Genomic DNA, 13,589 nt, shown 5'->3' on the forward strand with positions numbered 1-13,589 from the left:
TTGTACATACTCTTATACAATGAACTCTGCTCAGAGATGACAAGGCATAATATTCCGCCTCACCCACCAATCATTGCAGTGTTCAATACATACAGATTTCTCCAGGTTTAAATTCTAAGCTGTTGTGTTGCTAGCTGCTAAAGCTATGCTTAATTCTTAATAGCAATAGCAAAAATATCAAAGAAGTCATTCACTTATCTTTGAAAAAATAGCTGGTTCCGACGTGGAATATGGCTTCTACTGGTTGGGATCTCACCATGTCTTATAGTGAGCAACAAGCCACAGACCTGCTGGCTGAATTTCACCTGTTTTCTTCCACTGAACAGTGTTCAGTACTTTCGGATTGGGATCAAGTTGAATCCACTCAGAAAAGAATTGTTAGGGCTGAATTGCATGCAGCAACCTTAGCAGAATATTGCAGAGTGAAGCGGATCCCTAGAGATCTGCATATGAGAACTGAGCCCCGTTTATTTTTGGACAATAGTAATTTCTTACAAAAATGGAATGCTATCCTGAACAAGTGCTCATATGACCTTATGCTTCTCATAATTGAAACTACCAAGGTAGAAATAGATCAATATAAAATTGATTTGCAATCGTATACTTAAAACCATCGTCCAACCAGATGTATATGACACAGTTACAAGATCTTACTAAGAAATTGGAGGATTTTAGAGCCGATTTAAAGGGTTCAAAAATTAAAAAATTGAGACGTGATGAGCTTGACTATCAAAGAGGTTTTGTATACACTTGGATGGACAAAGCGCGACGCAGACCATTCAAGCGACAAACATATGCACAAACATCTAGTGACACGTCAGAGGACGATTCTCATCAAACAGTAAAAATTGCATCTGCAGCCACTGGTTCCACAGGGGCCATACAGAAGAAGCCTTTTTTGTCCATCAGCACAAAAGGCACCAATCAAAGATCGACAAGACAAAAGAACCCCAGGCAATGAGTTCTTCTTCTAATGTATTCAATCTATCTCAAAAAGTTTTTACTAATGTTGAATTAGAACTTTAAGAGAAGGGTTTGGCCTTTGTCCCAGTGGCTAAGTATAATCCTTTGGACACTCGCATTGGATTATTTAAAGTTGAAACACTTTTTCAGTTCGCAGCAAGAGCCATCAGCTACCCAAGATGAAGACACAGTGTACAGATTACAATCTAAGAGGCTTCGTTCAAAGTGGTGTCCCCCGGGTCCTATTGATCCACATATTAAAGTATTCAAACAATTTATTGAACGGGATATTTCAACATTGGAAATGCAACACACGTTTATAAAGGACAATCTGACCACTGCACAAAGAGGTGCTCTAAGATCTTTAATGGCAGATTCTAGTATAGTGATTCGTCCTGCAGACAAAGGAGGAGGAGTGGTTGTTATGGATGCAGAGTCTTATGAACAAGAAGCTTGGAGACAGCTGTCTGATACAACTTATTATCAACCCATAGATAAAGATCCTATTGATGAACTGCAGAAAGGTATCTCTCATATACTAGTACAAGCTTTAGAAGCAGGTATTATTATGGAAGGGGAATACAAATTTTTGTATTGTCAACATCCTATCACTCCTGTGATCTATTTTGTGCCCAAGATCCATAAATCTTTGGAGGCACCCCGGGGCGCCCCATAGTGGCAGGTATAGGCTCTATTCTTGAACCCCTATCTGAATTTTTGGACCTACAACTGAAGAATGAAGTTCCTCTATGTACCTCATATGTGAAGGACACTGGTTCTATGATTAAATTCTTGGGAACCTATCAGGACATTCCACACCATGCCATATTAGTGACTTTCAACATCACAGCATTGTACACTAACATACCGCAGGAGGCAGCTATAATGATTATTCGTCAGCATTTAGTACACATGAAACTGTCTTCCAAAAGGATTGATTTTTTGGTCACCATTGCTCGCATAGCTTTAAGCAAAAATTATTTTGAATTTGATCATCAATTTTTTCTACAAGTTCGTGGCACCGCTATGGGTGCCAAAATGGCTCCCACAGTAGCATGCCTTTATGTGGTGGCATTTGAGGAACAGCATCTATACCCTTCAGTGTATTTTCCTAAATTACTCTTATGGAAACGATACATTGATGATGTGTTTGCGGTGTGGGTAGGTACTCAATCAGAATTTGACATTTTTTTGAGTTGGCTCAATCAAGAAGATCCCAATTTGAATTTCACAGCCCAATCCAACACCTAATCTTTGCCCTTTCTAGACATGAACATATCTTTAAGTGAAGGTAAATTTTGCACCACGATCTATAAAAAATCCACTGACCGTAACAATCTTTTGAGGTATGAAAGTTTCCATCCTAGACACTTACGAAATAACATACCTACAGGTCAATTTTTACATCTCCGTAGGCTGTGTTCCTCTAAAAGTGACTATGTACTGAAAGCTGAAGATATGAAAGTCAAATTCAAAGAAAGGGGATACCCAACATCTGTCATTAAAAGAGCTTACAAAAGGGCACTTTGGTCCAATAGGGATGACTTACTATTGCCAAATAACCAACATAATGACGCTGATGCAGTCTGTGTCCTTCCCTATTCTCAACACGCTTTTAAAATCAAACACATCATCAATCAACATTGGAGCATTTTACAATATCATAATGTTTTTCAAAGCCCCCCGAAATTTGCTTACTTGTGAGGGTGGAACCTTAAACAGTACCTTACCAAAGCTCAATATCATTCTGAGGCTCCAAATAGCAGCTTAAAAGGTTTTCATTCCCCATGCTCAGCCTGTTCTGTCTGTCCTTACAGTGTAAAGTTAACTGATATGACCATCCCTGAATGGGTGAAGAACCGTAAATCTTTAAAAATGACTAATTGCAACACCAAAGGGGTAGTATATGTCATAGAATGCCCATGCCATTTGCTCTATGTAGGGCACACTATGAGGAGCATACGGGTCAGAATAAGAGAACACATTAGCAGAATAGGCAGGGAAGTTATGGAAGCACCCCTCACCCACCATTGGATTGAAGCCAAACATTCTATCTCCTCTGTATGTTTCTCCATTCTGGACACTCTAACTCTCCCCAGAGGCGGTGATCTTAAAACCAGATTACATACTTTAGAACAGAGATGGATTTACACTCTAGGCTCTTTGGTACCCCAGGGCTTAAACAGTGAAATAGAATGGCAAGCTTTTCTGTAATATTCATTCTACTTCATTTAAGTTCTGTCGTTCGGTATTTTTTTCTTACAACATTTTCTTTTCATTTAATTTTTCACATTTATTGATAGTGCAGGACAGTCAGTGCATTTTGTTGATTCTGTCGGTATTTTGCTCTATTTCAACGAGTGGGTCAGCTTTAGAGTAATATTCATATGTGCTGACGTCATCACGCTATTTTTGGCGCGAAATAGCCCTTTAAACTGTTCTCTTGGCGTTTAGTCGCCGTTTGTACACCAAGAAGAAATCGGGTTATTGACTTCTTTAGAAATTTATAGACCATATTTAGTGGTGAGTATTCCCTTTCAGATAGAACCATGCACATCTTTTTAATTGTGTAAAGTGAGTTCTTTAATACATGTTTCACAAATGCACTCTATAGTTACTGAGTATGCTTATATTTGTTTTCAGAGTTTGCACCTCCAGTCTAACTTTATATGTTGTGTCGGTTCCCTGACGCAGATTCGAAAAGTGGCACGTCGGAACCAGATATTTTTTCAAAGATAAGTGAATGACTTCTTTGATATTTTTGCTATTGCTATTACGAATTAAGCATAGCTTTAGCAGCTAGCAACACAACAGCTTAGAATTTAAACCTGGAGAAATATGTATGAATTGAACACTGCAATGATTGGTGGGAGAGGCGGAATATTATGCCTTCATATCTCTGAGCAGAGTTCATTGTACAAGAGTATGTACAAAGGTTCATGATTACATCTTTATGAAGTGACCTTTTCAAGTAGTGACTTTTTCTTTTATCAAACATTTTCCTTCAGTCACTCTACTATATTAATTTAACGGTTGAGTTAGTTACCCCTTCAGTATATTTTTTAACCAATAAATATTGGCTTAATTGGCTATGTTAAAAGTGGCTAAAAGATCAGAAATTCATTGCCGGTTACCAGATATGGCCCAGCATTGAATTTCCAGATCCACAGCCAATCGTGGGAGTCAGTCCAGTTAATTCTGAATATTGGCCCCAATGAGGACAATTCTATAAAGAGTCTATTACATTAAAAAAGTAGGCACTTCATATTCTTTAAGAATATTAAGTTAACAGATCAATTTTGTGCCTATATCTTAGGCATAAGCACTTATGCCAGCCATGAAGCTGGTGTGCTTGCTCATGCCTCGAATGTTGAACAACATATATAAATAATAGTATTCTGTCTTTTAAGTGAATGACTGTGTGCTCTGCCCATGTGCCTTTCTACCTTCAAACCATGCACTATTGTATTTAGCGGCTCATGTTCAAAAGAGAAAACCATTCAAAAAGTGATATAAAGTGCCAGATGGACGTTTTTCTCACCAAACCGTCCAAATCGCTATTTTCAAAACCTATTTTCTGTGATGGTACATTAGGAAATGAGAAGAGGTGTTTTCAAGACTACTTACAGAGCAGTATTAAAGCACCCATGACCATGAGACCAATCGCAGCAGGACCAAGGCTAGCGCCTCTGTCTGTGGCTTTACTGGGGTCACTTATCTGGCACAGGTTATTCTGACCACATGTACAGGGAAGTACTGGAATTTCAAATGGCTCATTGCAGTTTTGATTTGTATTATCCTTCACCGAGACAAATACTGAACTTGATTGACCACTGAGTTTGTTCCTTGAAACTAATCTCACACTTGTGGCTGTTAAGAAGAAAATAAAGAAAAAAGGGGTTAGTTTTTATAGTTGTACGACTCTGTAGTTTTCATGGAACCATTTAATTGTTTTGCATGTTTCATTGCTTATTTATTTATTTATTTATTCGATTTTTAGCCCGTCCTCCCAAAAGAGCCCAGAACGGGTTACAAAGTACATCCATAATAATCCAGACAGAGCAGAGATGACATTATACATAAATTACAATATAGACATAACAATAAAACATATGTACTAAGTAGCATCTGGTGAAATTAAGTGACATAGGTGAGTTGACTGGGTGGCATTTCAGGGTGAATGACTTTAAGGCGCTGGGTTAGTAAAGAGGAAGGTTTTCACGGCCTTCCTGAAGTTCCAGAGTCCATCTAGTGATCTGACAGATGGAGGGATTGTGTGCCAAAGCTTGGGTTTGAACAAAAATAGTTTGCTATATCAGAGCAAAGTGTTCTGCTGCCTGGTGACTTTTGTGTGTGACCAGCCCTGAATTGTAAATAAACAGAGGATTAGATTCTTAAAAAAATGCACCAGAAAATGACGGACTGCTATCGCAGCCGTTCTGGTAGTGAATTTTAAAAAAGCGAGCCATTCTCCAAAAAACACTCATGTAAATGAGGTTGGAGGAGAGTAGCGAAGACTTGTTAAATTTGCATGTGCCCATCGCTGGTGATAATGATGGGCATATGCGCAGAATAAACACAAAAAGACCCCCCCACCCCAAAACACGTCCAATCTCTCCCGCTGCCAACCAACACCCCCCTCCCTTGCAGCGGGAAAGACGCCCACTCTCTCCCTCCAGAAATAACACCCCCCCTGCAGTGGCAACCCCCCCAGCAGTGGGAGAAATGCCCACTCTCTCCCGCCGCCAAGTAACCCCACCCCAGCAGTGGGAGAGATACCCATTCTCTCCCACTGCCACACAACCCCCCTCTGCCTTTGTCGCTGCCTCTCCCCTTTACCTTGAATTAGTTGGCTGACTGGATGGATGCCTATTCCTTGCGACCAGCTGAGCTGCCTCTTCAAAATGGACCTTCCCCTCCCCAGTGTATTCTGGGATGCACCGGGAAGGAGCCTAAGGCTCTGATTGGCCTGGACGCCTAAGGCCCCTCCTATGGGGTGTCTGGGCTAATCAGAGCCTTAGGCCTCTACCCAGTGCATCCAAGGTAATTGATCGCAACAGTTTTCAGCCAATCAAGAAAAAGGTCAATTAATTTAAGTATTTGGTGCCAAACTCTTAGGACGCCTAAATGTAGCCACCCTCCCATGCCCAAGGATTCCTAACAATGCCTATATTAAACTTAAGCATCCTTAGGCATCTGAGATAAGACACCTGTAAATTAGGTGAGTGAAAAGCTGGCCTAATGGAGTGGCATCTACTTTTAGAATGCCTAGTGGTATATATTTAGGAACCTCAGGGCTGGGGAATTTCTGTTAGAAGGAATGATACAATGGTATAGATATATGACAGTGAGTGGGAGTTAAGAATTGAAAGCAGCTGCAAAAAAGTAGTCTTTTAGCTTGGATTTGAATACTACTTTAGAGACGGAGCATTATTCTATAAATGACACCTACTGCCTCTTTTAGAAATCCACGCTAGCGGCCCCGAAGCCCTTTAAATCTCTATGGGCTTCGGGGCCATTAGTGCGGCTTTGTAAAAGAGACCGCTAGTGGTTGATTGATAACCGCACTGAGAGGAGACGTTTAAAGAATGCAACCCAAAGTTTATAACAAATCCGGCACTCAACTGGTAACCAGTGTAACTGTATACAAAAAGGTGTAACTCATTCAAATTTAGAGGCAGAGAAGATTAGTCTAGTAGTAGCGTTTTGTATATATGTTGGAGTCTACCCTTTGGGCCTTCATACAATTGATGTAAGCAATATTAACATAGTCTTGAACATTTGAAGCCCATTTTGCTACAAATTCATGGTTTCTCATTAAAATAGAGGCCTGAATAAAGCAGTATAGAATTGTCTTTGGCAGATAAGAGTCCAGTACAAGTTATCACGCTCATGCCTTATTTACATGGATTATGGTCAGGAACTGACTGGTGAATGACAGTTCTGATTTCTGAATACAGTTTTAAAACAAAGAGCCAAATTCATGAATCTGAACAGATTTTTGAATGTACTTTTCCTAGATGCATTCTAGAATTGTTGGGAATCTTATAATTCTTTCAGTTGGTTTATTTTGCCCGATATTCAGCGCTATTTAGCTAGCCAGGGTCCTGGCTGGTTAAATAATGCTAAGCTGGCTAAGCAAGAATATTCAGAGTGAAATGGCTGTTGAATATTAGTGTTTAGCGACTAACCACTATTTTGCATGACTTAGCTAGCTAGCTGCAAAATTTAAGTGTTAGCTGACCATGTTTAGCTGCTTAATCAGGCCACTTAAATTGCTAGTCTTTTGACTTAGCTGATGTCCATAGCGATCAAAAATAAACTGGATATTCAATGCTGGTCACTGGAAATGACTTGGAATTGAATATCCAGGCTCAGCACTGACCATGGGAGTTTGCCCAGCTAATTCCCATGGTCTGGAGGTGGTAAGTTACCCACTTTGATGTTGGAGAATTTTTGGCCAGTTCCAAAAGGAGTAAGGGATTCTGATCCTGCCCATTGAAATCAGTGCTTTAAGTCTCGTGATGCATCAGGATGGGATGGTCAACATTCTAGAACTGTCCCAAAATCTCCATCCAGGAACTGGGTAAACATTGGCATCTCTGAGAAACTATTACTTGTTTTCTGTTATGAAGGAACAGTTTTTTGGTTGGGTTTTGTTTTTTTTTAATCTTAATGCTTACTGGAAGCTTTTTATTTTGTCTGTACTCACCATTTATTGTTTCAATGGTCCATAATCCTGCAGAATTGCCAACAACACTATATGTAAAGGGTGGCCCATATGGAGCAGGATCATTATCTATAGCAGTAATATCAACAGATGGCGCCTCAAAACATGTATATCGTGGTTCAGTCGAAAGAGTTGGACAATGTTGATTGGTTCCCGGAACATTAATAACAATGGTGCCAGTGGACGTTTTAGCAAGACCACCATCTAGAATAAAAAAATGTTGGTTGTAAATAAAGTTGGGGGTATATAAAAAAAAAGTAAAATTAATTAATTAAGCAGATTTTTCCTTTGCCATTTCAGGTCTACTAATGCATTTTCACCTAGATTCTATAAAGGGCACCCACAATTGGACGCAGATCCCAAATTGACATCCCAAATAATTAGTTAATAGGCTCCAATGATTTAATTATTGGAACTGACAAGTACTTTAATTGGCACTAATTAGGGTTTAGGTGCCAGTCTGGTTGTGGGCTATTCTGTAGCTCTGGGTGCCTAAATTGGATAGTGCTCAACTCAAAATGGAGTTTGACCATGGGAGGGGGAATGGAGGGTCAGGGGAGTTAACAAATGATGCATGCAGCATTACAGCATAGCAGGTATCTGTACTCAACTTGCACGTCAGGCGTTACACCCGGTTTCAGCTGGCGTATGTTCTCACACCCAAAATTGAGCACAGAATTCAGCATTCAATGCTATCTATAAAGAACGCTCCTCCCAGAGCACCTTTTGTAGAACAACTTTGAATACTGATTTGTGTTGGTGTCTAATTGACGGCACCGTTTATAGAATTCCCCTTTTTGTGCAATTAAATGATAAGTTCACACAGATCTCTACAAAGGTTATATTGCTTTTTTGTATTCCTATTCTTTTTCCTCCCAGAGGTAGTATTTCCAAATGGATCTGTTTCACACATACAAGTAACTGTTGTTAATTTTATAAGGGGGATGAATATATAGACCAGCATTTTGGCTCTGATTCTATAAAGGTACTTACCATTGGGCACCTAGATTAGGGTATCTACCAGTGTAGGTGCCTATCTTAATTTTTTTTTAATTGACTTAATTGGCGCTGATAATTGAAAGTGCCATTAAAAACTGATTAAAAAACCAATTAAAAAAATTAATTTGCCCTTAGGCGCCTAGCTCAGTAGGTGCTGTCACTTGGCTGTAGGTGTCTACTCCAAGGCACTTACAGGCACCTACAAGGAAAGTAGGCATGGTTAGGGATGGAGTTTAGGCATGGATACAGTTAGGCACTGGTAGGCTTCTACTTTAGGTACAAGTATATTAGTCCAAGAAAACCCTGGCTTGGTATACTGGCACCTAACATTATGATAACTACCAGCATCTAAGACTGCTTTGGTGCCGCTATGTCTGATTCTACAAATGCCGTCTAGTGGCTTCTTGCCATTAGGTGCTGTTTATAGAATCAAGGGGGCTCTATAAAAATTACCTGGGAGCATACATATCTATAACATATGAAAGAAAATTTTATAACCTAGGTGCCCACATTTATTTATGCACATGTATTTGCATAAATATTTTCAATACTGGCATTTATGCATGTATGTATATAGATACCCACATAAGTGCTGTAGATACCCACATAAGTGCCTAAACACTATCTGCAAATATCCACTTAGGCCAAGATTCTGTAAACATTGCCGATAGTTAGGTGGCAGTAGGCACTCTACCGCCACTTAACTTAATTGTTTTAATTGGTTCAGTCAGCACAGTAATTGACTGCACTGATTAAAAACCAATGAAAATGCTATTAAAAAGATGGCGCCTTTCTCCCAACTATGGAGGCACCTTGCGAAGCTTAAGGTCACAGTAGGCGTGGTTAATGCCACAAGTGACCTTAGGCATGAAAGATAGGATTGGAAATGTAGGCCTTTCAAACCCTGGCCTACATTTCTGGCCCTTGCCTTTGCCATGGCTGCAATTCTGCAAACGGCACCATTGCATGATTGACATGCGATCGGCACCACTTTTGGAGGCCGCTACTGAAAGTGCTGTTTGCAGAATCTCCCCCTTAATGCATTTGCAGAGGGGTGTACATAGGGACAAAGCATAGGCAGGACCTAGTTGATATTCCCACTTAAGTGGGTATCTTATATAGGATTACGAGATGTCTGGATTTCCCTGGACATGTCCTCCTTTTGAGGACATGTCCGGGAGTCCAGACGGCTTATCAAAACCCAGCATTTTGTACAAGTGGATCGATTTATTACTCCATCAAAAATTACAAAGACTAGGGGACACTCGATGAAGTTACACGGAAATACTTTTAAAACCAATAGGAGGAAAAATTTTTTTCACTCAGAGAATAGTTAAGCTCTGAAACGCGTTGCCAGAAGATGTGGTAAGAGCGGATAGCTTAGCTGCAGGAAAACTACATAGTCTGTTATTGATAAAGACATGGGGGAAGCCACTGCTTGCCCTATATTGGTAGCATGGAATATTGCTACACCTTGGGTTTTGGCCAGGTATTGGTGACCTGGATTGGCCACCATGAGAACGGGCTACTGGGCTTGATGGACCATTGGTCTGACCCAGTAAGGCTATTCTTATGTTCCTCTAAATCGGCATTGGGCAGGAGGATATCTGCGCATGCGCAGAGGCCCTTCTGCCTGACAAGAGCAGGCAGCGGGGGCGGGATGGGTGCTGGGTTAGGGCATAATGGGGCGGGGATGGGTAGAATTGGGCGGGCCTTGGGGTGGGTCTCGGGTCCGGATTTTACTAGTGTAAAATCTGGTAACCCTAATCTTACAGAATACAGTAAGTTACATGGCTGCCTGCAGTATTTAGGTGCTCGCACTTATGCCAGTTCATGGCTGCTGAAAGTGTGGGTGCCTATATGTCAGGCATGCCAGTATTAGGTTATGCTAGTATTCTATAATGGAACCTAAATGCCTCAGTTTTTCATTGCAGAATAGGCTCTGACTGTCTACCCTCAGGGCACCTAAATGGCGATGTTGAGTTATAGAATTGCAACACAACACTTTCACTATCGAGTTTTTCTCATCAGCGCAGAGGCTTTGTTGTTCTTATTTAATCCATGTGCCTGCTTATAGGACCGATAGAGACCCCTGAGGAAGACAATAGTGTCGAAACATGGACCGTGTTGGGTCCATATGTTTCCAGTGGTTCAGGCCCTAGCCAATTTTTTATGGATTATATATTTGTTTTAATAAAGCCTTCATCTTGGACATCAACTCTCCACAATTTTTTGTTTTAGAGTTATAGAATTTCCCCATAACATCATTTTATACGATGTATGTATAGACGTTCTAATTGAAAAATAGGTGCTGCTGGATGAAATATCATGTACAAATAAGCATGCTTTTCCTCTATTCTCTCATATAATGCCACTTATAAAGACGTAGGAGAAGACTGAGTCTAGCTCTCATTTTCATGGTACCCAGATGGCCACTTGTCCATTATCAGGGAGCATACCACTGATCATCATATTTTGATTCCGCTTGTACAGGGGAACTCAGTCCTGCCCTGGGGGCCCACAGGCTAGTCTGGTTTTCAGAATATCCCTAACGAATATGTACGTGAGAGATTTCCATGCCTTTCACCTCCATTATATGCAAATCTCTCTCGTGCATATTCATTAGCGATATCCTGAAAACCTGACTGGCCTGTTGACCCCTTTGAGCACCCCTGCTTTTGTGTACCCAACTTCTCATCTGTTTAATGTCTTTTTTTTTTTTTCCAGTTTCAGCCTGATAAACCTGTTCACTGGCCTTTCATGTAGAACAGCATTAGAAAGCTATATCTACCAGAATCCCTTTCTATTTGTGATTAGAAAAATCAGTTAACTCTATAATACAAAACCCAACATACAGGAGGACATAAACAGCAAAGTCCTTCTAAAACCCACACATAATGTGAATTATTTATTTATTTATTTCTAAAATTTCTAGACCATCTATAACTACGTGATTAACACAATAAAACATTCACAGTAGTTCAAGACAACATAAATGGAAAACACTTTCAATTACAGTACAATCACATATTAACTTAACCTCCTAAAGGTAATGTACAAAACTGGAGGAAATTATATATCGTCAATCTTCACTGAATTATAGCACAATAATCACAGTTCAAGTTACATTAATTATCTCTACAAGATTTCAGAAAAAAGTCAGTTTGGTCTTTAACATTTTCCTGAATTGTAACCAGTCAGACCAGGTCCTCAGGATGCCAGGGAGGTAATTCAACAATTTTACTCCCTCCAAGGACATCATTGCTGTTCTAGATTTAATATACTGAACAGTATTCTCCTTCATAGAGGTCAATCTCATAGTACTTTCTGATCTCAAAGTCCTCTTCGGCTGGTACACCTCCCACAAGGTTTGAAAATTATAAGGAATTCACTCTTTGTAAATGAGTGGTTTCTTAAGAGTTAAAAACTTTAAAAAAAAATTAAATAGTGAATGGAGGATAATCAGTAAATGGGACCATGCCCTAGTCTCTGAGAGCAGCTGTTATGAATTTGCGAATGAAGTTGGCCTCTCATTAGCAAGTGCCCAGTGAATTTAACACAACAAAACCTGAAAGTTGATTCTAATTCAAATCACAACGTAAACCTTTCTATCAATGTTCACATAATTAGTTCAGTATCTTGTATGTGAGCGCAACATGGAAGCCATTATCCAAAACTTGAATGTCAACTCATCCTAGAACAAGGTTCACAAACGTCAGCTACTTATCTTTAGTTGCTGAAGCATGTGAAATGCCCATCAGAACACCCCATTTCGATACTTTTTTCAGGCAGTGTACTCATAAGATACTTGTGAGCTCATAAGATAAAAATAGGATTAGTTTGTGGCTTCAACATTGCCCTGAAAATGAATGTGGCTGTCAGGAAGACTGGACGGACTACACAGGTTTTATGTACCGTCATTTACTATGTTACTGTGTTATGTTAATAATGTTTGCAGTAGGAATATGGTCAACCAGGACACCTGACTTCTTACCATCACTGATGGCCAAAATCTCAGCTGCGTATGTACCATTGACAACGTATTGAGAATCTCGGCTTATCTCTTTAGAAAATTTGATCTCGCCGGTTTTAGAGTTAATGATTAACCAGTTTTCTGGATCCCTTCCTTTTGCATATCTGTTTTAAAAATAAAAAAGATGCTCACTTTAAAGCTTGTGTGCTAAAAATAAATAGATATAATTTCTGAAAACAGTTAAATGAAAGTTTAGACAAGAATTGTTATATGGCCATGTTACATTCCTCTGTTATCTATGTAAGTATTTTATAACTTATACACTGACAACAAAATGTGACTACAGTATATATGATTTCATATTCCTATATGTAAATTCAACTAAAATAAATACAGTTTTCCTTAAATTTTCAGGTTCTTCTTAAATCCATTTTTGTTTCAATGATATGAAATTAAATGAAAAGTGTCAAAAAAGTGTGGAATAACTTGTAGTTTTCATGGCTCCATATCATTCTCTTCTTGAATGGGCTGAGAACGTTTCAGCGGCCCCTCGTATGTTGCATGCTCAACTCAATCCTAGATTGTAGCATAAACTGATTATGATAGTGAAATAACAGATACAGTAGAGGTGAAGGCAGGCCGGGGGGGGGGGGGGGGGGGGGGGGGGACAGCAAAGAGTAAAAGAAATAAAGATGACACAGAAAACTGGAAAAAGAGAGTGGAAACACTGAGACAATGTTTGATGAAAGACTGAAATATAAAGGGGATACAATTTGCACAGAAGAGGCAAGAAAGAAGAATGAATGGACAAAAGGCATGTTTCAACTTTGATTTCTCATAGGTAATTCCAACCTAATATTTTATATACACTATCCACTTTAATTTTATAAACTTTTATGTGCAAAAAATATTGACATATGCACG

General features: G+C 39.5%; 1 protein-coding gene across 1 annotated transcript in view; it reads right to left on the reverse strand.

Annotated features, from left to right (window-relative positions):
- Positions 1 to 13,589, reverse strand: part of LOC117355966 (desmoglein-4-like) — a 91,862-nt gene that overhangs the window by 17,323 nt on the left and 60,950 nt on the right. The window contains exons 10-12 of the mRNA XM_033935160.1: positions 12,687 to 12,829; positions 7,676 to 7,897; positions 4,591 to 4,833 (exon numbers count right to left, since the gene is read on the reverse strand). Coding sequence (XP_033791051.1) covers positions 4,591 to 4,833; positions 7,676 to 7,897; positions 12,687 to 12,829 — 608 coding nt within the window. The remainder of the gene's footprint in view (positions 1 to 4,590; positions 4,834 to 7,675; positions 7,898 to 12,686; positions 12,830 to 13,589) is intronic.

Source organism: Geotrypetes seraphini, chromosome 2 (genome assembly GCF_902459505.1).
Source record: "Geotrypetes seraphini chromosome 2, aGeoSer1.1, whole genome shotgun sequence".
NCBI classification, from domain to species: Eukaryota; Metazoa; Chordata; class Amphibia; order Gymnophiona; family Dermophiidae; genus Geotrypetes; species Geotrypetes seraphini.